The 26,235-nt window shown below is 48.2% G+C and overlaps 1 protein-coding gene across 3 annotated transcripts in view; it reads left to right on the top strand.

Moving 5' to 3' along the window:
* The window catches only part of LOC118401640 (arf-GAP with SH3 domain, ANK repeat and PH domain-containing protein 1-like), a 171,485-nt gene that overhangs the window by 103,811 nt on the left and 41,439 nt on the right, over positions 1–26,235 (top strand). For all 3 annotated transcript variants that reach the window (XM_052477345.1, XM_052477346.1, XM_052477344.1), the window contains exons 13-14: positions 3,607–3,655; positions 4,259–4,425. In XM_052477345.1, coding sequence (XP_052333305.1) covers positions 3,607–3,655; positions 4,259–4,425 — 216 coding nt within the window. The remainder of the gene's footprint in view (positions 1–3,606; positions 3,656–4,258; positions 4,426–26,235) is intronic.

Genomic DNA, 26,235 nt, shown 5'->3' with positions numbered 1-26,235 from the left:
AAAACAGCTTTAATAATACATTCATTTTAGAAAATATATTTTCCATCAATTGTATTATTTTCAACTAGATATCCTTGACTCAATAGCAGAACTGTAAATCAAATGTATTTTTCAAATCAAATGTATTTATATAGCCCTTCGTACATCAGCTGATATCTCAAAGTGCTGTACAGAAACCCAGCCTAAAACCCCAAACAGCAAGCAATGCAGGTGTTTAAGCACGTGTACATATGGGCCCAGTGAGTCGTTGGGCTGACTGGGGACACGGAGATTCAGACATTTAGCAGGCCGTAGCTAACAGTTAGTAGGCCGGGGCTAAACAAGCTAGCAGTTAACAGACTGGGGATGGCAATTTAGCAGTTATCAGACTGGGTTAGCAAGCAAACACTTGGCAGACCGGGGCTAGCAGTTAGCAGACCGGGTCAGGCAAGCTAGCAGTTAGCAGACCGGGGCAAGCCGTCTAGAAGTTAACAGACTGGTGCTAGCAAGTTAGCCTTTGGGGGACGTCGCGATGGGGGTAAGTCTGTTTTTGCCTCTTCGTGCGGTTGATGTCGATAGACCAGTCATGGAATTAGTAGGCTTCCAAGTAGCTCTAGGTAGCTAGTAGGCCGTGGTTAGCAGAATGGGCCTTCAGCGGGCGTCGAACCTGAGGGACGTGTTGGAATCCTTGGGCAGATTATGTCGGTATTCCAGTCGTAGAGGATCGGCGGGGTTCCGTGCCCCGTACCGGCAGTAGAAGGGGTCCGGATATTATAGCCCAGATTGTGGTTAGCTAGTTGCGAAGATCCAGATGAAAATGTTCAGAGTTTGTGGTAGGAATCCGGGTAGATGTGGGATAAAAAATGTTAATAAAAATAATAGGTCCGTTATGCTGTGGTTTGAGTCACGTTGTTCGAACTGGCGAGAGCTTTCCGAGCTAAAGGTTAGCTGATGACCGCTAGCAATGGTTTGCTGACTGATAGCTGGTAGGTAGTTAGCTGGCTAGATTCAGTTGAGGGATTCCAGATCTGAAGTAAATAGAAATACTTAAGAAAAATAACAGATCCACGCCACATTGGATGAGGCGGGTTGCAGGAGAGTATTTGGAAGTTGAGGTTTAGGAAAATATTTTTTTAAATGATATGCGAAGATAAAGATATATATACAAGGGACACGACAGGACAAAGGCTTCTGACTGCCACGCCATCTTGGATTCAAAAGTCTTAAGTACATTTTAGCAATTCCATTTATTTTTGATACTTAAGTATCTTTTACTCAAGTTGTATTTTACTGGGCGACTTTTACTTTTACTTGAGTCATTTTTGATTAAGGCATCTTTAGTTTTACTCAAGTATGACAATTTAGTACTTTTTCCACCACTGGAAGTGGTCACATGACCCATCAATTTAGACAAGTGTGTCTGAGTAAACATCATCTAATATTTATAAAATATTTTTTATCTGGACACTTTCTGTTTACCTGGAATTTTTCCTTACTTTTACCACTTTTAGTCTTAATCTTCAGGACACTACTCACTGTTTAGTACATGACCTCACATGTGAATCCTTAAAGAGATGGGTGGGGCTGTGAACAATGCTGAACGGGTGTTGAGATGGGTGTTCCACTAGGTACCAAAACATTCAAAGGCCATTTTCTCAAAAGTGAGGTTGCAAGTTTATCAACTTTCAAAGCAGAATTTAATTTCCCATGAATATGGATGTTAGTACAGAATGGTCTGATCAACCTTTAAAGAGATGAGTGGGGCCAAGGCTTAAGAGGGTGTGAACAATGCTGAATGGGTGTAGACAAAGGAGGGCTCTTCAATAGTAGTACCAAAACATTGAAAGACGGTTTTCTCAAAAGTGAGTTTCCAAGTTGGTCAACATTCAAAGTAATTCATACTGTCTGTTAGTGCGTATGTGTCAGAACATGACGGCAGTTGGGAACATGGCATTAGCATGTCGCTTGTGCCTTGAAATGTATGTTATTAAATGTGGCAACACATTGAAAATAACCTATGGATTCAGCCTTGTATATATAGCTATTTTTAGCTTGAATATATAGCTAACCAAGTCATTACAAAACTTAGTCAGACAACATGAAAAACTACAAGTAATCTAGTAAAAACCATTGAATTCACAAGAGTATAAAACAGCAAATTAAAAACATTGACAGGTCAGGGAATCAGCCTCAAAATCTTTCATCTGTGATTTAAAAACACCAATCGGGACAAGTTCTTCCAGTTTAAAAGTATTTTGGAAGGTGTTCCAAGACGATGGCGCAGAGTAAAAAAAAATTAAAAAGCACTTTTTACCAAATTAAGTTCGGACATTTGGAACAGTTAGCAGAGAACGAAGAGAATACCACATTTCTGAACAATAAAAATGCACAAAAAGAGGTAGTAAACCCAAAATGGCTTTGTCAATAAAAGTATACCAGTGACTGAGCCTACGAGTGACTAGAGAAGGCCAGCCAACCCTGGTATACAAAGTGCAGTGGTGTGTAAGGGTTTTGCAGTTTAAAATAAATCTCAAAGTGCCATGGTAAAGAGTGTCAATTGATCTCAAACACTGAGCGGAAGCATTCATATATAAAATATCCCCATAGTCTAGTAAAGGCATAACTGTAGCTGATACTAGCCTCCTTCTGGCTTCAAAATAAAAACAGGCCTTATTCCTAAAATAAAATCCCAATTTCAGCTGCAATTGTTTTGTAAGTTGTTGAATATGCAATTTAAAAGAGAGGCCGTCATCAATAAACATTCCAAGATATTTATATGAGGTTACAACCTCAATCTCCTTGCCCTGACAGGTAGTAATAGGTGAAAGGTTCAGAGAGTTTAGTTTTGTCAGTATTGAGGATAAGCTTCAATTGACACAAAGTACAGTGGGGAGAACAAGTATTTGATACACTGCCAATTTTGCAGGTTTTCCTACTTTCAAAGCATGTAGAGGTCTGTATTTTTTTAATCATAGGTACACTTCAACTGTGAGAGACGGAATCTAAAACAAAAATCCAGAAAATCACATTTCCATCTCCATACAGACCTCTACATGCTTTGTAAGTAGGAAAACCTGCAAAATCTGCAGTGTAGCAAATACTTGTTCTCCACACTGTATGTTGAACAGTATAAAAAGCAGTTTGCATGTTCTGGAAAGCTTTTTTAAGAGACGAGGCACGAGCTATGACCAAGCATCATTACAACCGAGGATATATTTTGGAAAGTTATGATCATTGTAGCCGGACGTCTTTTGATCTATCCCATTAGTCTTTGAGAGATACGAGACCAATCAGTGCAGATGTCGCGGTATCTGACGGAAGACAATGATATATCCTGCTGTTTGAATAAAGACAAATACTTTAAAATAGAAAGTGACACTGTGAAGGACTAACGCAGGGATGGACCCCCTGTCTGCTACCACTATACCAAAACACCTCAATGTTCAAGTATTTGGAAGTATTTTATGTGTTTCACCGAACCCAGGTTCCGAGACAGTGAGGGAGAAGCCCTTTTTGTCTTTTTGTGTGTGTAAAAAATAGGGCTCCCACAGTGTTTTTACTTCTAGTCATTCTAATCTAGTAATACTAGCTATGCACTAAGGTATGTCTGTCATTTCTCTTTTACAGATAATCGCACATATCATTTCCAGGCCGAAGATGAACAGGAGTTTGTGATGTAAGATAATCTACTATATGGTGTGTGTGCATGTGCTCAGTATGAAGGAGACTCTGAACATGGTGTTTAGTGCATTTGGGGACTGTAAAATATGGTGGGGGATCTGTTTTTGCTTCCCACTGGTCCTTGGGTCCTTGTTAAGGTCAACGGCATCATGAACCTTACCCAGTACCAGGACATTTTAGTTAAAAACCTGGTTGTCAAGAGGCTGAATCTTGGCCACAAATGGATCTTCAGAAAGTCAATAACACAAATCAACATTATTAATTGACCACAAAAATAGAAATAAGGAATGGTCTAAGAACCCTCCCAATGTATTATCCAATCTCATAAAACATTATTTTTTTTAAATCTCGGTGCCATTATCCTCGTAAGGTGAAGTATTGAAAACAGGGGAGTCAATAATTTTGTCCCCTCTCTTTGAGAAAATTTTTTTTATGACTTTTTAAACAAAATCTCTTTCTCTGAGAAATTGTATTAGTATAGAATAATGTCCCCGTTTTTCTAGCGTACAATATAGCTCAGTATTTGAATGATTTATTTTCTGAAGTCCTTTTTGCTCAAGGGTGTCACTGTATACAGTATATATATATGTGTGTGCAGCTGGATATCGGTGCTGACCAACAGTAAAGAGGAGGCACTGAACAAGGCGTTCCACGGGGAGCAGAGTACAGGAGGAGAGGACACCCTGGAGGAACTGACCAAAGCCATCATAGAAGACGTGCTACGGATACCTGGCAACGAAATCTGCTGTGACTGTGGTGCAGCTGGTGAGTGAGAGAGTGTGTGTCTGTTTGCGCCCTCGTGTGGTTTGTGATCTCTCATCACCCCAAACATATAGTAATAACACTAATAATAGATTTATTTTACACAACGCTTTTCATTACAAAGACAATCTCAAATACACTTTTAAAACGAACAAAACAAATGCAGGTCTTGGGCGATGATCTTCCACTCCGCAGCTTCAGATGGTGTTGTTCAGCCAGGCAGTTCAGAAAGGCTGAGCACTAGTTTAAGCGGAAGGAGCTTCAATGGCGCAGAGTCAGTCAGTTACTTAGACTGGTCCGGAGATCTTCATCAGGCCCCTCGTACGTTGTCGCTGCCTCCTCTGTAGGCTGGATGGTCCACTACTGAAGCGTAGCACTCATCTGGGTGACGCTTCGGCAGCTATAAGCGCCAGAAAGACCAACAAACCTCCGGCAGTAGTTAGGAATGTGGTGGAAATTATAACCAAAAGGAAGAGGGAGACTGTGGATTCTTCAAACAACAGGTTTATTTTAAGATTTGCAAAAAATGGAGTGGTTAACCATCCACTCAACAGTGCAGAGTTAAAAGCCCAACGAACGGTTGGCTCTCAGCTTTTTATAGAAAGTACAACTTGTCTTCGTGGCAGTTTAGCAGATGGGTGGAAACGGCGACGGGTTTGTCTATGCCGACTAAGACGGCATGAGAGCTCAACTGTTATAACTGTGTTTTGTCACAGTTCACACTATAATGTGCTCCTTCCTGCAAGTTTCCACACAGCCGACTTCCTGCAGATAGTAAAACCACGGGATGTCTCACCCAAAAGGATCTTACGCCCAAGTCTTATGAATAACTCTCAAAAAGACAAGTTTGTATCAGGTTGGAATAGTCCATTAAGTTACCCTCACCCTGGGGTATGAATGTACAGCATTGGTCACCTATCATTTGACCCCCTCTGCAGGAGATGTGATGCTACTACTACAAAGAACTTGCCTTCCGGTGATGTGGCCTCCTGTTACAAATATATTTGAATTGAAATAATAATACACATTTAAAAAAATAACTAAGATATTGCAGCTCCCTTAATACCAAATAATGACTGAACCCATCCAAACGGATTCCAATCGTTGTCTGGTTGGTGTTCATTTGCAATGGTCACCTATCATTTGGCCCCCTCTGCAGGAGATGTGATGCTACTACTACAAAGAACTTGCCTTCCGGTGATGTGGCCTCCTGTGTACAGGGATCTGTGGCTATTCTTTCATGTTTTGTACCTTTTTTTATTTGTCACTGAAATTCGACAATAGTGTCTGAAATGACAACAGTATATCTGCTAGAATCTGCAACTAACACCCCTTACGCAAACATTGTCTCAAACACATGACCCCCGTATGTTCTTAGCCTTCTGCTTCAAATACGTTTGCACATAATCATTCCATCTAACCCATAACACGTTAGTTAGTCACTGCTGCTAGTCCACTTATATAGTTATAAACATACGAAAACATGCTCAAGTCAATTGTGCTATATATCATCCAGAAAGCCATATGTGTTGATACGCCTTAACATGAGAATTCTGTTAACATGGTGAAGCTTTTTCAACCCAAATTTAGAATGACAGTCTTGAGGTCTTCACGTTGAGTCACTCAAATTGAAGACCATCGACTAAGCACACACGGTTAGAATGTACATCCACAAACAGGGGACCGTATATAGACAGTTTTTACTACTCATATTACCAGTATTAACTTTTTTCATGACAGCCCTTGTTCATCCCTGTTTTACAATGTAACGAGTGACATGTTAATAACAGATCTCAATGCATTGGAATCTAAATTACAATCAGCTTCCCGGTGTGTAAACCTCCAAAATCAATCCTAAATACATGTACAGACACAGTTGACCACCCCCCCTCCTTCCCTGCACTCGTCTTCCAGCGTCTGTTCATATTCTGCCTTATCAAATCAAATGTTATTTGTCACATACACATGGTTAGCAGATGTTAATGCGAGTGTAGCGAAATACTTGTGCTTCTAGTTGCGACAATGCAGTAATAACCAACGAGTAATCTAACTAACAATTCCAAAACTACTGTCTTATACACAGTGTAAGGGGATAAAGAATATGTAAATAAAAAAACATACAAAATAAAATCCACTTCCTGTGTTAGAGGATTCTCCCACCTCACGAGTATAAGGGCAGATCCTATTCTCCCACCTCACTAGTATAAGGGCAGATCCTATTCTCCCACCTCACTAGTATAAGGGCAGATCCTATTCTCCCACCTCACTAGTATAAGGGCAGATCCTATTCTCCCACCTCACTAGTATAAGGGCAGATCCTATTCTCCCACCTCACTAGTATAAGGGCAGATCCTATTCTCCCACCTCACTAGTATAAGGGCAGATCCTATTCTCCCACCTCACTAGTATAAGGGCAGATCCTATTCTCCCACCTCACTAGTATAAGGGCAGATCCTATTCTCCCACCTCACTAGTATAAGGGCAGATCCTATTCTCCCACCTCACTAGTATAAGGGCAGATCCTATTCTCCCACCTCACTAGTATAAGGGCAGATCCTATTCTCCCACCTCACTAGTATAAGGGCAGATCCTATTCTCCCACCTCACTAGTATAAGGGCAGATCCTATTCTCCCACCTCACTAGTATAAGGGCAGATCCTATTCTCCCACCTCACTAGTATAAGGGCAGATCCTATTCTCCCACCTCACGAGTATAAGGGCAGATCCTATTCTCCCACCTCACTAGTATAAGGGCAGATCCTATTCTCCCACCTCACTAGTATAAGGGCAGATCCTATTCTCCCACCTCACTAGTATAAGGGCAGATCCTATGCTCTGTCTACTTGTATTCTGTAAATACAGAAGAAATTATGCAGTTATACACTATTCCCCTCTTCCCCTCTCCTCCTTCTCTCTCTCTCCTCTCCCCCTCTTTCACCCCATGTGTATCTGTCCCATTCCTTCCCTCTCCTCTCCCCCTCTTTCACCCCATGTGTATCTGTCCCATTCCTTCTCTCCTCTCCCCCTCTTTCACTCCATGTGTATCTGTCCCATTCCTTCTCTCCTCTCCCCCTCTTTCACCCCATGTGTATCTGTCCCATTCCTTCTCTCCCCCTCTTTCACTCCATGTGTATCTGTCCCATTCCTTCTCTCCCTCTCCCCCTCTTTCACCCCATGTGTATCTGTCCCATTCCTTCTCTCTCCTCTCCCCCTCTTTCACCCCATGTGTATCTGTCCCATTCCTTCTCTCTGCTCTCCCCCTCTTTCACTCCATGTGTATCTGTCCCATTCCTTCTCTCTCCTCTCCCCCTCTTTCACTCCATGTGTATCTGTCCCATTCCTTCTCTCTCCTCTCCCCCTCTTTCACTCCATGTGTATCTGTCCCATTCCTTCTCTCTGCTCCCCCTCTTTCACTCCATGTGTATCTGTCCCATTCCTTCTCTCCCCTCTCCCCCTCTTTCACCCCATGTGTATCTGTCCCATTCCTTCTCTCTCCCCTCTCCCCTCTTTCACTCCATGTGTATCTGTCCCATTCCTTCTCTCTCCTCTCCCCCTCTTTCACCCCATGTGTATCTGTCCCATTCCTTCTCTCCCTCTCCCTCTCTTTCACCCCATGTGTATCTGTCCCATTCCTTCTCTCCCTCTCCCCTCTTTCACCCATGTGTATCTGTCCCATTCCTTCTCTCTCCCTCTCCCCCTCTTTCACTCCATGTGTATCTGTCCCATTCCTTCTCTCTCCCCTCTCCCCCTCTTTCACTCCATGTGTATCTGTCCCATTCCTTCTCTCTCCCCCTCTTTCACTCCATGTGTATCTGTCCCATTCCTTCTCTCTCCCCTCTCCCCCTCTTTCACCCCATGTGTATCTGTCCCATTCCTTCTCTCTCCTCTCCCCCTCTTTCACTCCATGTGTATCTGTCCCATTCCTTCTCTCTCCCCTCTCCCCTCTTTCACTCCATGTGTATCTGTCCCATTCCTTCTCTCCCTCTCCCCCTCTTTCACTCCATGTGTATCTGTCCCATTCCTTCTCTCTCCTCTCCCCCTCTTTCACTCCATGTGTATCTGTCCCATTCCTTCTCTCTCTCCCCTCTTTCACTCCATGTGTATCTGTCCCATTCCTTCTCTCTCCCCTCTTTCACTCCATGTGTATCTGTCCCATTCCTTCTCTCCTCTCCCCCTCTTTCACTCCATGTGTATCTGCCCCATTCCTTTCTCTCTCCCTCTCCCCTCTTTCACTCCATGTGTATCTGTCCCATTCCTCTCTCTCCCCTCTCCCCCCTCTTTCACTCCATGTGTATCTGTCCCATTCCTTCTCTCCTCTCTCCCCTCTTTCACTCCATGTGTATCTGTCCCATTCCTTCTCTCTCCTCTCCCCCTCTTTCACTCCATGTGTATCTGTCCCATTCCTTCTCTCCTCTCTCCCCTCTTTCACTCCATGTGTATCTGTCCCATTCCTTCTCTCTCCTCTCCCCCTCTTTCACTCCATGTGTATCTGTCCCATTCCTTCTCTCCCCCTCTTTCACTCCATGTGTATCTGTCCCATTCCTTCTCTCCCCTCTCCCCTCTTTCACCCCATGTGTATCTGTCCCATTCCTTCTCTCTCCCCTCTCCCCCTCTTTCACTCCATGTGTATCTGTCCCATTCCTTCTCTCCTCTCCCCCTCTTTCACCCCATGTGTATCTGTCCCATTCCTTCTCTCCCCCTCTTTCACTCCATGTGTATCTGTCCCATTCCTTCTCTCCCCTCTCCCCCTCTTTCACCCCATGTGTATCTGTCCCATTCCTTCTCTCTCCCTCTCCCCTCTTTCACCCCATGTGTATCTGTCCCATTCCTTCTCTCTGCTCTCCCCCTCTTTCACTCCATGTGTATCTGCCCCATTCCTTCTCTCTGCTCTCCCCTCTTTCACTCCATGTGTATCTGTCCCATTCCTTCTCTCTCTCTCCCCTCTTTCACTCCATGTGTATCTGTCCCATTCCTTCTCTCTGCTCCCCCTCTTTCACTCCATGTGTATCTGTCCCATTCCTTCTCTCCCTCTCCCCTCTTTCACCCCATGTGTATCTGTCCCATTCCTTCTCTCTCCTCTCCCCCTCTTTCACTCCATGTGTATCTGTCCCATTCCTTCTCTCTCCTCTCCCCCTCTTTCACCCCATGTGTATCTGTCCCATTCCTTCTCTCCCCTCTCCCCCTCTTTCACTCCATGTGTATCTGTCCCATTCCTTCTCTCCCTCTCCCCTCTTTCACTCCATGTGTATCTGTCCCATTCCTTCTCTCTCCTCTCCCCCTCTTTCACTCCATGTGTATCTGTCCCATTCCTTCTCTCTCCCTCCCCCCTCTTTCACTCCATGTGTATCTGTCCCATTCCTTCTCTCTCCTCTCCCCCTCTTTCACTCCATGTGTATCTGTCCCATTCCTTCTCTCTGCTCTCCCCCTCTTTCACCCCATGTGTATCTGTCCCATTCCTTCTCTCCCCTCTCCCCTCTTTCACTCCATGTGTATCTGTCCCATTCCTTCTCTCTCCCCCTCTTTCACTCCATGTGTATCTGTCCCATTCCTTCTCTCTCCCCTCTTTCACTCCATGTGTATCTGTCCCATTCCTTCTCTCCCCCTCTTTCACTCCATGTGTATCTGTCCCATTCCTTCTCTCTCCCCTCTCCCCCTCTTTCACTCCATGTGTATCTGTCCCATTCCTTCTCTCTCCTCTCCCCCTCTTTCACTCCATGTGTATCTGTCCCATTCCTTCTCTCCTCTCTCCCCCTCTTTCACCCATGTGTATCTGTCCCATTCCTTCTCTCTCTCCTCTCCCCCTCTTTCACTCCATGTGTATCTGTCCCATTCCTTCTCTTCTCTCTCCCCTCTTTCACTCCATGTATCTGTCCCATTCCTTTCTCTCCTCTCCCCTCTTTCACTCCATGTGTATCTGTCCCATTCCTTCTCTCCCCCTCTTTCACTCCATGTGTATCTGTCCCATTCCTTCTCTCCTCTCTCCCCCTCTTTCACTCCATGTGTATCTGTCCCATTCCTTCTCTCCTCTCCCCCTCTTTCACTCCATGTGTATCTGTCCCATTCCTTCTCTCTCCTCTCCCCCTCTTTCACTCCATGTGTATCTGTCCCATTCCTTCTCTCCCCTCTCCCCTCTTTCACTCCATGTGTATCTGTCCCATTCCTTCTCTCTCCTCTCCCCCTCTTTCACTCCATGTGTATCTGTCCCATTCCTTCTCTCCCCTCTTTCACTCCATGTGTATCTGTCCCATTCCTTCTCTCTCCCTCCCTCTTTCACCCCATGTATATTTGTCCCATTCCTTCTCTCTCCTCTCCTCTTTCACCCCATGTGTATCTGCCCCATTCCTTCTCTCCTCTCCCCCTCTTTCACCCCATGTGTATCTGTCCCATTCCTTCTCTCTCCCCTCTCCCCTCTTTCACTCCATGTGTATCTGTCCCATTCCTTCTCTCCTCTCCCCCTCTTTCACTCCATGTGTATCTGTCCCATTCCTTCTCTCCTCTCCCCCTCTTTCACCCCATGTGTATCTGTCCCATTCCTTCTCTCCTCTCTCCCCTCTTTCACTCCATGTGTATCTGTCCCATTCCTTCTCTCCCTCTCCCCCTTTCACCCCATGTGTATCTGTCCCATTCCTTCTCTCCCCTCTCCCCTCTTTCACCCCATGTGTATCTGTCCCATTCCTTCTCTCTCCTCTCCCCTCTTTCACTCCATGTGTATCTGTCCCATTCCTTCTCTCTGCTCTCCCTCTTTCACTCCATGTGTATCTGTCCCATTCCTTCTCTCTGCTCTCCCCTCTTTCACCCATGTGTATCTGTCCCATTCCTTCTCTCTCCTCTCCCCCCTCTTTCACCCCATGTGTATCTGTCCCATTCCTCTCTCTCCCCCCTCTTTCACCCCATGTGTATCTGTCCCATTCCTTCTCTCCCCTCTCCCCTCTTTCACTCCATGTGTATCTGTCCCATTCCCTTCTCTCCCCCTCTCCCTCTTTCACTCCATGTGTATCTGTCCCATTCCTTCTCCCTCTCTCCCCCTCTTTCACTCCATGTGTATCTGTCCCATTCCTTCTCCCTCCTCTCCCCCTCTTTCACTCCATGTGTATCTGTCCCATTCCTTCTCTCTGCTCTCCCCTCTTTCACCCCATGTGTATCTGTCCCATTCCTTCTCTCTCCTCTCCCCTCTTTCACTCCATGTGTATCTGTCCCATTCCTTCTCTCCCCCCTCTCCCTCTTTCACTCCATGTGTATCTGTCCCATTCCTTTCTCTCTCCCCTCTTTCACTCCATGTATCTGTCCCATTCCTTCTCTCTCCCTCTTTCACCCCATGTGTATCTGCCCCATTCCTTCTCTCCTCTCCCCCTCTTTCACTCCATGTGTATCTGTCCCATTCCTTCTCCCCTCTCCCCTCTTTCACTCCATGTGTATCTGTCCCATTCCTTCTCCCTCTCTCCCCTCTTTCACTCCATGTGTATCTGTCCCATTCCTTCTCTCTCTCTCCCCTCTTTCACTCCATGTGTATCTGTCCCATTCCTTCTCCCTCTCCCCTCTTTCACTCCATGTGTATCTGTCCCATTCCTTCTCTCTCCTCCCCTCTTTCACTCCATGTGTATCTGTCCCATTCCTTCTCTCTCCTCTCCCCTCTTTCACTCCATGTGTATCTGTCCCATTCTTCTCTCTCCTCTCCCCTCTTTCACTCCATGTGTATCTGCCCCATTCCTTCTCTCTCTCTCCCCCTCTTTCACTCCATGTGTATCTGTCCCATTCCTTCTCTCTCTCCTCTCCCCTCTTTCACTCCATGTGTATCTGTCCCATTCCTTCTCTCTCCCCTCTTTCACTCCATGTGTATCTGCCCCATTCCTTCTCTCTCCTCCCCTCTTTCACTCCATGTGTATCTGTCCCATTCCTTCTCTCATCTCTCCCCCTCTTTCACCCCATGTGTATCTGTCCCATTCCTTCTCTCCTCTCCCCCTCTTTCACTCCATGTGTATCTGCCCCATTCCTTCTCTCTCCCTCCCCTCTTTCACTCCATGTGTATCTGTCCCATTCCTTCTCTCTCCTCTTTCACTCCATGTGTATCTGTCCCATTCCTTCTCTCTGCTCTCCCCTCTTTCACTCCATGTGTATCTGCCCCATTCCTTCTCTCTCCTCTCCCCCTCTTTCACCCCATGTGTATCTGTCCCATTCCTTCTCTCTCCCCCCTTTCACCCCATGTGTATCTGTCCCATTCCTTCTCTCTCCTCTCTCCCCCTCTTTCACTCCATGTATCTGCCCCATTCCTTCTCTCTCCTCTCCCCTCTTTCACTCCATGTGTATCTGTCCCATTCCTTCTCTCTCCCCTCTTTCACTCCATGTGTATCTGTCCCATTCCTTCTCTGCTCTCCTCTTTCACCCATGTGTATCTGCCCCATTCCTTCTCTCTCCTCTCCCCTCTTTCACTCCATCTGTATCTGTCCCATTCCTTCTCTCCCCTCTTTCACCCCATGTGTATCTGTCCCATTCCTTCTCTCCTCTCCCCCCTTTCACTCCATGTGTATCTGTCCCATTCCTTCTCTCCTCTCCTCTTTCCCCATGTATATCTGTCCCATTCCTTCTCTCTGCTCTCCCCTCTTTCACCCCATGTGTATCTGTCCCATTCCTTCTCTCCTCTCCCCTCTTTCACCCCATGTATATCTGTCCCATTCCTTCTCTCTCTCTCCCTCTTTCACCCCATGTGTATCTGTCCCATTCCTTCTCTCTCTCCCCTCTTTCACCCCATGTGTATCTGTCCCATTCCTTCTCTCTCCTCTCCCCTCTTTCACCCCATGTATATCTGTCCCATTCCTTCTCTCCCCTCTCCCCTCTTTCACGCCATGTGTATCTGTCCCATTCCTTCTCTCTCCCCTCTCCCCTCTTTCACGCCATGTGTATCTGTCCCATTCCTTCTCTCTCCTCTCCCCTCTTTCACCCCATGTGTATCTGTCCCATTCCTTCTCTCTCCTCTCCCCCTCTTTCACCCCATGTGTATCTGTCCCATTCCTTCTCTCTCCTCTCTTTCACTCCATGTGTATCTGTCCCATTCCTCTCTCTCTCCTCTCCCCCTCTTTCACACCATGTGTATCTGTCCCATTCCTTCTCTCTCCTCTCTTTCACGCCATGTGTATCTGTCCCATTCCTTCTCTCTCTCTCCTCTTTCACTCCATGTGTATCTGTCCCATTCCTTCTCTCCCTCTCCCCTCTTTCACTCCATGTGTATCTGTCCCATTCCTTCTCTCTTCTCTCCCCTCTTTCACCCCATGTGTATCTGTCCCATTCCTTCTCTCCCTCTCCCTCTTTCACTCCATGTGTATCTGTCCCATTCCTTCTCTCTCCCTCTCCCTTTCACTCCATGTGTATCTGTCCCATTCCTTCTCTCCCCGCCATGTGTATCTGTCCCATTCCTTCTCTCTCTCTCCCCCTCTTTCACCCCATGTGTATCTGTCCCATTCCTTCTCTCTCTCTCCCCTCTTTCACTCCATGTGTATCTGTCCCATTCCTTCTCTATCCCCTCTCCCCCTCTTTCACTCCATGTGTATCTGTCCCATTCCTTCTCTCTCCCCTCTTTCACTCCATGTGTATCTGTCCCATTCCTCTATCTCTCCCCTCTTTCCTCCATGTGTATCTGTCCCATTCTTCTCTCCCCTCTTTCACCCCATGTATCTGTCCCATTCCTTCTCTATCTCCTCTCCCCTCTTTCACTCCATGTGTATCTGTCCCATTCCTTCTCTCCCTCTTTCACTCCATGTGTATCTGTCCCATTCCTTCTATCCCCTCTCCCCTCTTTCACTCCATGTGTATCTGTCCCATTCCTTCTCTCCCCCCTCTTTCACCCCCATGTGTATCTGTCCCATTCCTTCTCTATCCTCTCCCCTCTTTCACCCCATGTGTATCTGTCCCATTCCTTCTCTCTCCCCTCTTTCACTCCATGTATCTGTCCCATTCCTTCTCTATCCCCTCTCCCTCTTTCCTCCATGTGTATCTGTCCCATTCATTCTCTCCCCCTCTTTCACCCCATGTGTATCTGTCCCATTCCTTCTCTCCCCTCTTTCACTCCATGTGTATCTGTCCCATTCCTTCTCTCCCTCTCCCCCTCTTTCACTCCATGTGTATCTGTCCCATTCCTTCTCTCCCTCTTTCACCCCATGTGTATCTGTCCCATTCCTTCTCTCTCCTCTCTCTTTCACTCCATGTGTATCTGCCCCATTCCTTCTCTCTTTCACTCCATGTGTATCTGTCCCATTCCTTCTCTCCCCTCTCCCCTCTTTCACCCATGTGTATCTGTCCCATTCCTTCTCCCCTCTCCCCCTCTTTCACTCCATGTGTATCTGTCCCATTCCTTCTCTCTCCCCTCTCTCCCCCTCTTTCACTCCATGTGTATCTGTCCCATTCTTCTCTCTCCTCTCCCCTCTTTATCCATGTGTATCTGTCCCATTCCTTCTCTCTCCCTCTCCCCCTCTTTCACTCCATGTGTATCTGTCCCATTCCTTCTCTCCCCCTCTTTCACTCCATGTGTATCTGTCCCATTCCTTCTCTCTCCTCTCCCCTCTTTCACTCCATGTGTATCTGTCCCATTCCTTCTCTCTCCCCTCTTTCACTCCATGTGTATCTGTCCCATTCCTTCTCTTCTCTTCACTCCATGTATCTGTCCCATTCCTTCTCTCTCTCCCCTCTTTCACTCCATGTGTATCTGTCCCATTCCTTCTCTCTGCTCTCCCCCTCTTTCACCCCATGTGTATCTGTCCCATTCCTTCTCTCCCTCTCCCCTCTTTCACCCCATGTGTATCTGCCCCATTCCTTCTCTCCCTCTCCCCTCTTTCACTCCATGTGTATCTGTCCCATTCCTTCTCTCTGCTCTCCCCCTCTTTCACTCCATGTGTATCTGTCCCATTCCTTCTCTCCTCTCCCCTCTTTCACCCCATGTGTATCTGTCCCATTCCTTCTCTCTCCTCTCCCCTCTTTCACCCCATGTGTATCTGTCCCATTCCTTCTCTCCCCCTTTCACCCCATGTGTATCTGTCCCATTCCTTTCCCCCTCTCCCCCTCTTTCACTCCATGTGTATCTGTCCCATTCCCTCTCCCCCTCTCTCCCTCTTTCCATGTGTATCTGTCCCATTCCTTCTCCCCTCCCCCTCTTTCACTCCATGTGTATCTGTCCCATTCCTCTCCCCTCTCCCCTCTTTCACTCCATGTGTATCTGTCCCATTCCTTCTCTCTGCTCTCCCCTCTTTCACCCCATGTGTATCTGTCCCATTCCTTCTCTCCCCTCTCCCCTCTTTCACTCCATGTGTATCTGTCCCATTCCTTCTCTCCCCTCTCCCCTCTTTCACTCCATGTGTATCTGTCCCATTCCTTCTCTCTCCCCTCTTTCACTCCATGTGTATCTGTCCCATTCAATCTTCTCTCTCCCTCTTTCACATGTATCTGCCCCATTCCTTCTCTCTCCTCTCCCCCTCTTTCACTCCATGTGTATCTGTCCCATTCCTTCTCCCCCCTCTCCCCCTCTTTCACTCCATGTGTATCTGTCCCATTCCTTCTCCCTCTCCCCTCTTTCACTCCATGTGTATCTGTCCCATTCCTTCTCTCCTCTCCCCTCTTTCACTCCATGTGTATCTGTCCCATTCCTTCTCCCCTCTCCCCTCTTTCACTCCATGTGTATCTGTCCCATTCCTTCTCTCTCCTCTCCCCTCTTTCTCCATGTGTATCTGTCCCATTCCTTCTCCCCTCTCCCCTCTTTCACTCCATGTGTATCTGTCCCATTCCTTCTCTCTCCCTCTCCCCTCTTTCACTCCATGTGTATCTGCCCCATTCCTTCTCTCTCTCTCCCTCTTTCACTCCATGTGTATCTGTCCCATTCCTTCTTCTCCTCTCCCCTCTTTCACTCCATGTATCTGTCCCATTCCTTCTCTCCCCCTCTTTCACTCCATGTGTATCTGCCCCATTCCTTCTCTCTCCTCCCCTCTTTCACTCCATGTGTATCTGTCCCATTCCTTCTCTCCTCTCTCCCCTCTTTCACCCCATGTGTATCTGTCCCATTCCTTCTCCTCCCCTCTCCCCTCTTTCACTCCATGTGTATCTGCCCCATTCCTTCTCTCTCCTCTCCCCTCTTTCACTCCATGTGTATCTGTCCCATTCCTTCTCTCTCTCCCCTCTTTCACTCCATGTGTATCTGTCCCATTCCTTCTCTCTGCTCTCCCTCTTTCACTCCATGTGTATCTGCCCCATTCTTTCTCCTCCTTCCCCTCTTTCACTCCATGTGTATCTGTCCCATTCCTTCTCTCTCCCCCTCTTTCACTCCATGTGTATCTGTCCCATTCCTTCTCTCTCCTCTCCCCTCTTTCACTCCATGTGTATCTGCCCCATTCCTTCTCTCCTCTCCCCTCTTTCACTCCATGTGTATCTGTCCCATTCCTTCTCTCTCCTCTCCCCTCTTTCACCCCATGTATATCTGTCCCATTCCTTCTCTCTGCTCTCCCCTCTTTCACCCCATGTGTATCTGTCCCATTCCTTCTCTCTCCTCTCCCCTCTTTCACCCCATGTATATCTGTCCCATTCCTTCTCTCTGCTCTCCCCTCTTTCACCCCATGTGTATCTGTCCCATTCCTTCTCTCCCTCTCCCCTCTTTCACGCCATGTGTATCTGTCCCATTCCTTCTCTCTCCCCTCTCCCCTCTTTCACGCCATGTGTATCTGTCCCATTCCTTCTCTCTCCTCTCCCCCTCTTTCACTCCATGTGTATCTGTCCCATTCCTTCTCTCTCTCTCCCCTCTTTCACACCATGTGTATCTGTCCCATTCCTTCTCTCTCCTCTCTTTCACTCCATGTGTATCTGTCCCATTCCTTCTCTCTCTCCTCTCCCCTCTTTCACACCATGTGTATCTGTCCCATTCCTTCTCTCTCCTCCCTCTTTCACGCCATGTGTATCTGTCCCATTCCTTCTCTCTCCCCTCTCCCCCTCTTTCACTCCATGTGTATCTGTCCCATTCCTTCTCTCTCCCCCTCTTTCACTCCATGTGTATCTGTCCCATTCCTTCTCTCTCTCTCCCCCTCTTTCACCCCATGTGTATCTGTCCCATTCCTTCTCTCCCCTCTCCCCTCTTTCACTCCATGTGTATCTGCCCCATTCCTTCTCTCTCTCCCTCTCCCCCTCTTTCACCCCATGTGTATCTGTCCCATTCCTTCTCTCCTCTCCCCTCTTTCACTCCATGTGTATCTGTCCCATTCCTTCTCTCTTCTCCCCCTCTTTCACCCCATGTGTATCTGTCCCATTCCTTCTCTCTGCTCTCCCCTCTTTCACTCCATGTGTATCTGTCCCATTCCTTCTCTATCCCCTCTCCCCTCTTTCACTCCATGTGTATCTGTCCCATTCCTTCTCTCTCCCCTCTTTCACTCCATGTGTATCTGTCCCATTCCTTCTCTATCCCTCTCCCCTCTTTCACTCCATGTGTATCTGTCCCATTCCTTCTCTCCCCTCTTTCACCCCATGTGTATCTGTCCCATTCCTTCTCTATCCCTCTCCCCCTCTTTCACTCCATGTGTATCTGTCCCATTCCTTCTCTCCCCTCTCTTTCACTCCATGTGTATCTGTCCCATTCCTTCTCTATCCCTCCCCCTCTTTCACTCCATGTGTATCTGTCCCATTCCTTCTCTCCCCCTCTTTCACCCCATGTGTATCTGTCCCATTCCCTCTATCCCCTCTCCCCTCTTTCACTCCATGTGTATCTGTCCCATTCCTTCTCTCCCCCTCTTTCACTCCATGTGTATCTGTCCCATTCCTTCTCTATCCCTCTCCCTCTTTCTCCATGTGTATCTGTCCCATTCCTTCTCTCCCCTCTTTCACCCCATGTGTATCTGTCCCATTCCTTCTCTCCCCTCTTTCACTCCATGTGTATCTGTCCCATTCCTTCTCTATCCCCTCTCCCCCTCTTTCACTCCATGTGTATCTGTCCCATTCCTTCTCTCTCTCCCTCTTTCACCCCATGTGTATCTGTCCCATTCCTTCTCTCTCCCCTCTTTCACCCATGTGTATCTGCCCCATTCCTTCTCTCTCCTCTCTTTCACTCCATGTGTATCTGTCCCATTCCTTCTCTCCCCTCTCCCCTCTTTCACTCCATGTGTATCTGTCCCATTCCTTCTCTCCCCTCTCCCCTCTTTCACTCCATGTATCTGTCCCATTCCTTCTCTCCCCTCTCCCCTCTTTCACTCCATGTGTATCTGTCCCATTCCTTCTCTCTCCTCTCCCCTCTTTCACTCCATGTGTATCTGTCCCATTCCTTCTCTCTCTCCCTCTCCCCCTCTTTCACCCCATGTGTATCTGTCCCATTCCTTCTCTCCTCTCCCCTCTTTCACTCCATGTGTATCTGTCCCATTCCTTCTCTCTGCTCTCCCCCTCTTTCACTCCATGTGTATCTGTCCCATTCCTTCTCTCTCCCCTCTTTCACTCCATGTATCTGTCCATTCCTTCTCTCTCCCCTCTTTCACTCCATGTGTATCTGTCCCATTCCTTCTCTCCTCCCCTCTTTCACTCCATGTGTATCTGTCCCATTCCTTCTCTCTCTCTCCCCTCTTTCACCCCATGTGTATCTGTCCCATTCCTTCTCTCTCTCTCTCCCTCTTTCACTCCATGTGTATCTGTCCCATTCCTTCTCTCTCCCTCTCCCCTCTTTCACTCCATGTGTATCTGTCCCATTCCTTCTCTCTCTCTCCCCTCTTTCACTCCATGTGTATCTGTCCCATTCCTTCTCTCTCCCCTCTTTCACTCCATGTGTATCTGTCCCATTCCTCTCCCCCTCTTTCACTCCATGTGTATCTGTCCCATTCCTTCTCTCTCTCCCCTCTTTCACTCCATGTGTATCTGTCCCATTCCTTCTCTCTCCTCTCCCCTCTTTCACTCCATGTGTATCTGTCCCATTCCTTCTCTCTCCCCCTCTTTCACTCCATGTGTATCTGTCCCATTCCTTCTCTCTCCCCTCTTTCCTCCATGTGTATCTGTCCATTCCTTTCTCTCCCCTCTTTCACTCCATGTGTATCTGTCCCATTTCTCTCCCCTCTTTCACTCCATGTGTATCTGTCCCATTCCTTCTCTCTCCCCCTCTTTCACTCCATGTGTATCTGTCCCATTCCTTCTCTCTCCTCCCTCTTTCACTCCATGTGTATCTGTCCCATTCCTTCTCTCTCCCTCTTTCACTCCATGTGTATCTGTCCCATTCCTTCTCTCCCTCCCCCTCTTTCACTCCATGTGTATCTGTCCCATTCCTTCTCTCCCCTCTCCCCTCTTTCACTCCATGTGTATCTGTCCCATTCCTTCTCCCTCTCCCCTCTTTCACTCCATGTGTATCTGTCCCATTCCTTCTCTCTCTCTCCCTCTTTCACTCCATGTGTATCTGTCCCATTCCTTCTCTCTCCTCTCCCCCTTTCACTCCATGTGTATCTGTCCCATTCCTTCTCTCTCCTCTCCCCCTCTTTCACCCCATGTGTATCTGCCCCATTCCTTCTCTCCCCTCTTTCACTCCATGTGTATCTGTCCCATTCCTTCTCTCTCCTCTCCCCTCTTTCACCCCATGTGTATCTGTATCTGTCCCATTCCCCCTTCACCCCATGTGTATCTCTCCTCTCTCCCCTCTTTCACTCCATGTGTATCTGTCCCATTCCTTCTCCCCTCTCCCCTCTTTCACTCCATGTGTATCTGTCCCATTCCTTCTCCCTCTCCCCCTTTCACTCCATGTGTATCTGTCCCATTCCTTCTCTCTCCTCTCCCCCTCTTTCACTCCATGTGTATCTGTCCCATTCCTTCTCTCCTCTCCCCCTCTTTCACTCCATGTGTATCTGTCCCATTCCTTCTCCCTCTTTCTTTCCTCCATGTGTATCTGTCCCATTCCTTCTCTCTCCTCTCCCCTCTTTCACTCCATGTGTATCTGTCCCATTCCTTCTCTCTCTCTCCCCTCTTTCACTCCATGTGTATCTGTCCCATTCCTTCTCTCTCCTCTCCCCCTCTTTCACTCCATGTGTATCTGTCCCATTCCTTCTCTCTCCTCTCCCTCTTTCACCTCCATGTGTATCTGTCCCATTCCTTCTCTCCTCCCCTCTTTCACTCCATGTGTATCTGTCCCATTCCTTCTCTCCCTCTCCCCTCTTTCACTCCATGTGTATCTGTCCCATTCCTTCTCCCCTCCCCCCTCTTTCACTCCATGTGTATCTGTCCCATTCCTCTCCCCCTCTTTCACTCCATGTGTATCTGTCCCATTCCTTCTCTCTCCTCTCCCCTCTTTCACTCCATGTGTATCTGTCCCATTCTTCTCTCTCCCTCCCTCTTTCACTCCATGTGTATCTGTCCCATTCTGTCCCTCCCTCTCTTCCTATCTGTCCCCTCTCTCTTTCACCCCATGTGTATCTCCATTCCTTCTCTCTCCTCTCCCTCTTTCACCCCATGTGTATCTGTCCCATTCCTTCTCCCCTCTCCCCCTCTTTCACCCCATGTGTATCTGTCCCATTCCTTCTCTCTCCTCTCCCCTCTTTCACTCCATGTGTATCTGTCCCATTCTTCTCTCCCTCCCCTCTTTCACTCCATGTGTATCTGTCCCATTCCTCTCTCTGCCCCCCCTCTTTCACTCCATGTGTATCTGTCCCATTCCTTCTCTCTCCTCTCCCCCTCTTTCACTCCATGTGTATCTGTCCCATTCCTTCTCTCTCCTCTCCCCCTCTTTCACTCCATGTGTATCTGTCCCATTCCTTCTCTCTCCCCTCTCCCCCTCTTTCACTCCATGTGTATCTGTCCCATTCCTTCTCTCCTCTCCCCCTCTTTCACTCCATGTGTATCTGTCCCATTCCTTCTCTCTCCTCTCCCCTCTTTCACCCCATGTGTATCTGTCCCATTCCTTCTCTCCCCCTCTTTCACTCCATGTGTATCTGCCCCATTCCTTCTCTCCCCCTCTTTCACTCCATGTGTATCTGTCCCATTCCTTCTCTCTCCTCTCCCCCTCTTTCACCCCATGTGTATCTGTCCCATTCCTTCTCTCTCCTCTCCCCCTCTTTCACTCCATGTGTATCTGTCCCATTCCTTCTCTCTCCTCTCCCCCTCTTTCACTCCATGTGTATCTGTCCCATTCCTTCTCTCTCCTCTCCCCTCTTTCACTCCATGTGTATCTGTCCCATTCCTTCTCTTCTCCCCCCTTTCACTCCATGTATCTGTCATTCCTTCTCTCCCTCTCCCCCTCTTTCACTCCATGTGTATCTGTCCCATTCCTTCTCTCTTCTCTCCCCTCTTTCACCCCATGTGTATCTGCCCCATTCCTTCTCTCTCCTCTCCCTCTTTCACTCCATGTGTATCTGTCCCATTCCTTCTCTCTCCCCTCTCCCCTCTTTCACCCCATGTGTATCTGTCCCATTCCTTCTCTCTCTCCTCTCCCCCTCTTTCACTCCATGTGTATCTGCCCCATTCCTTCTCTCCCCTCCCCCTCTTTCACTCCATGTGTATCTGTCCCATTCCTTCTCTCTCCCCTCTTTCACTCCATGTGTATCTGTCCCATTCCTTCTCTCTCTCCCCTCTTTCCTCCATGTGTATCTGTCCCATTCCTTCTCTCTCCTCTCCCCTCTTTCACTCCATGTGTATCTGTCCCATTCCTTCTCTCCCCTCTCCCCTCTTTCCTCCATGTGTATCTGTCCCATTCCTTCTCTCTTCTCTCCCCTCTTTCACCCCATGTGTATCTGTCCCATTCCTTCTCTCTCCCCTCTCCCCCTCTTTCACTCCATGTGTATCTGTCCCATTCCTTCTCTCTCCCCTCTCCCCTCTTTCACCCCATGTGTATCTGTCCCATTCCTTCTCTCTCCTCCCCCTCTTTCACTCCATGTGTATCTGCCCCATTCCTTCTCTCCCCTCTCCCCTCTTTCACCCCATGTGTATCTGTCCCATTCCTTCTCTCTCCTCTCCCCTCTTTCACCCCATGTGTATCTGTCCCATTCCTTCTCTCCCCTCTCCCCTCTTTCACTCCATGTATCTGTCCCATTCCTTCTCTCTCCTCCCCCCTCTTTCACCCCATGTGTATCTGTCCCATTCCTTCTCTCTCCTCCCCTCTTTCACTCCATGTGTATCTGTCCCATTCCTTCTCTCTCCCTCTCCCCTCTTTCACCCCATGTGTATCTGTCCCATTCCTTCTCTCCTCTCTCCCCTCTTTCACTCCATGTGTATCTGTCCCATTCCTTCTCTCTCCCCTCTTTCACTCCATGTGTATCTGTCCCATTCCTTCTCTCTCTCCCTCTCCCCTCTTTCACGCCATGTGTATCTGTCCCATTCCTTCTCTCTTCTCTCCCCTCTTTCACCCCATGTGTATCTGTCCCATTCCTTCTCTCTCCCCTCTCCCCTCTTTCACTCCATGTGTATCTGTCCCATTCCTTCTCTCTCTCCTCTCCCCTCTTTCACTCCATGTGTATCTGCCCCATTCCTTCTCTCTCCTCTCCCCTCTTTCACTCCATGTGTATCTGTCCCATTCCTTCTCTCTCTCTCCCCTCTTTCACCTCCATGTGTATCTGTCCCATTCCTTCTCTCTCCTCTCCCCTCTTTCACTCCATGTGTATCTGTCCCATTCCTTCTCTCTCCGCTCCCCCTCTTTCACTCCATGTGTATCTGTCCCATTCCTTCTCTCTCCCCTCCCCTCTCCCCCTCTTTCACCCCATGTGTATCTGTCCCATTCCTTCTCTCTTCTCTCCCCTCTTTCACGCCATGTGTATCTGTCCCATTCCTTCTCTCTCCTCTCCCCCTCTTTCACCCCATGTTTATCTGTCCCATTCCTTCTCTCTTCTCTCCCCTCTTTCACCCCATGTGTATCTGTCCCATTCCTTCTCTCTCTCCCCTCTTTCACCCCATGTGTATCTGTCCCATTCCTCTCTCCCCTCTTTCACTCCATGTGTATCTGCCCCATTCCTTCTCTCCCCCTCTTTCACCCCATGTGTATCTGTCCCATTCCTTCTCTCTCCTCTCCCCCTCTTTCACTCCATGTGTATCTGTCCCATTCCTTCTCTCCCCCTCTCCCCCTCTTTCACGCCATGTGTATCTGTCCCATTCCTCTCTCTCCTCTCCCCCTCTTTCACTCCATGTGTATCTGTCCCATTCCTTCTCTCTCCTCTCCCCCTCTTTCACCCCATGTGTATCTGTCCCATTCCTTCTCTCTCCTCTCCCCTCTTTCACCCCATGTGTATCTGTCCCATTCCTTCTCTCCCCTCTCCCCTCTTTCACTCCATGTGTATCTGTCCCATTCCTTCTCTCTCCTCTCCCCTCTTTCACTCCATGTGTATCTGTCCCATTCCTTCTCTCTCTCCCCTCTTTCACTCCATGTGTATCTGTCCCATTCTTCTCTCTCCTCTCCCCTCTTTCACTCCATGTGTATCTGTCCCATTCCTTCTCCCCTCTCCCCTCTTTCACCCCATGTGTATCTGTCCCATTCCTTCTCTCCCCCTCCCCCTCTTTCACCCCATGTGTATCTGTCCCATTCCTTCTCTCCTCTCCCCCTCTTTCACTCCATGTGTATCTGTCCCATTCCTTCTCTCTCTCCCCCTCTTTCACCCCATGTGTATCTGTCCCATTCCTTCTCTCTCCTCTCCCCTCTTTCACTCCATGTGTATCTGTCCCATTCCTTTCTCTCTCCCCTCTTTCACCCCATGTGTATCTGTCCCATTCCTTCTCTCTCTCTCCCCTCTTTCACTCCATGTGTATCTGTCCCATTCCTTCTCTCTCCTCTCCCCCTCTTTCACTCCATGTGTATCTGTCCCATTCCTTCTCTCTCCCCCTCTTTCACCCCATGTGTATCTGTCCCATTCCTTCTCTCCTCTCCCTCTTTCACCCCATGTGTATCTGTCCCATTCCTTCTCTCCCTCTCCCCCTCTTTCACCCCATGTGTATCTGTCCCATTCCTTCTTCCTTCTCTCCCCTCTTTCACTCCATGTGTATCTGTCCCATTCCTTCTCTCTCCTCTCCCCTCTTTCACTCCATGTGTATCTGTCCCATTCCTTCTCTCCCTCTCCCCTCTTTCACTCCATGTGTATCTGTCCCATTCTTCTTCTCTCTCCCTCTCTTTCACTCCATGTGTATCTGTCCCATTCCTTCTCTCCTCTCTCCCCTCTTTCACTCCATGTGTATCTGTCCCATTCCTTCTCTCTCCTCTCCCCTCTTTCACTCCATGTGTATCTGTCCCATTCCTTCTCTCCTCTCTCCCCCTCTTTCACTCCATGTGTATCTGTCCCATTCCTTCTCTCCCCTCTCCCCCTCTTTCACTCCATGTGTATCTGTCCCATTCCTTCTCTCCTCTCCCCCTCTTTCACTCCATGTGTATCTGTCCCATTCCTTCTCTCTCCTCTCCCCCTCTTTCACTCCATGTGTATCTGCCCCATTCTTCTCTCCTCTCCCCCTCTTTCACTCCATGTGTATCTGTCCCATTCCTTCTCTCTCCTCTCCCCCTCTTTCACTCCATGTGTATCTGTCCCATTCCTTCTCTCCCCTCTCCCCCTCTTTCACTCCATGTGTATCTGTCCCATTCCTTCTCTCCTCTCCCCCTCTTTCACTCCATGTGTATCTGTCCCATTCCTTCTCTCCTCTCCCCCTCTTTCACTCCATGTGTATCTGCCCCATTCCTTCTCTCCTCTCCCCCTCTTTCACTCCATGTGTATCTGTCCCATTCCTTCTCTCTGCTCTCCCCTCTTTCACTCCATGTGTATCTGTCCCATTCCTTCTCTCCTCCTCTCCCCTCTTTCACTCCATGTGTATCTGTCCCATTCTTCTTCTCTCCCCCTCTTTCCTCCATGTGTATCTGTCCCATTCCTTCTCTCTCCCCTCTCCCCCTCTTTCACTCCATGTGTATCTGTCCCATTCCTTCTCTCCCCCTCTTTCACTCCATGTGTATCTGTCCCATTCCTTCTCTCTCCCCTCTCCCCCTCTTTCACTCCATGTGTATCTGTCCCATTCCTTCTCTCCCCCTCTTTCACTCCATGTGTATCTGTCCCATTCCTTCTCTCCCCCTCTTTCACTCCATGTGTATCTGTCCCATTCCTTCTCTCTCCTCTCCCCCTCTTTCACTCCATGTGTATCTGTCCCATTCCTTCTCTCCTCTCTCCCCTCTTTCACTCCATGTGTATCTGTCCCATTCTTCTTCTCTCCTCTCTCCCCTCTTTCACTCCATGTGTATCTGTCCCATTCCTTCTCTCTCCCCTCTCCCCTCTTTCACCCCATGTGTATCTGTCCCATTCCTTCTCTCCTCTCCCCTCTTTCACTCCATGTGTATCTGTCCCATTCCTTCTCTCTCCTCTCCCCTCTTTCACTCCATGTGTATCTGTCCCATTCCTTCTCCCCTCTCCCCTCTTTCACTCCATGTGTATCTGTCCCATTCCTTCTCTCTCTCCTCTCCCCTCTTTCACTCCATGTGTATCTGTCCCATTCCTTCTCTCCCCCTCTTTCACTCCATGTGTATCTGTCCCATTCCTTCTCTCCCCTCTCCCCTCTTTCACCCCATGTGTATCTGTCCCATTCCTTCTCTCTCTCTCCCCTCTTTCACCCCATGTGTATCTGTCCCATTCCTTCTCTCCTCTCTCCCTCTTTCACTCCATGTGTATCTGTCCCATTCCTTCTCTCCCCTCTTTCACTCCATGTGTATCTGTCCCATTCCTTCTCTCTCCTCTCCCCTCTTTCACTCCATGTGTATCTGTCCCATTCCTCTCTCTCTCCCCTCTTTCACTCCATGTGTATCTGTCCCATTCCTTCTCTCCCCTCTCCCCTCTTTCACTCCATGTGTATCTGTCCCATTCCTTCTCTCCTCCTCTCCCTCTTTCA

The sequence above is a fragment of the Oncorhynchus keta genome, chromosome 23 (assembly GCF_023373465.1).
Source record: "Oncorhynchus keta strain PuntledgeMale-10-30-2019 chromosome 23, Oket_V2, whole genome shotgun sequence".
In the NCBI taxonomy this organism is placed as follows: domain Eukaryota; kingdom Metazoa; phylum Chordata; class Actinopteri; order Salmoniformes; family Salmonidae; genus Oncorhynchus; species Oncorhynchus keta.
The sequence above is the reverse complement of the archived record's forward strand: the minus strand, read 5'-3'. Positions and strand labels throughout refer to the sequence as shown.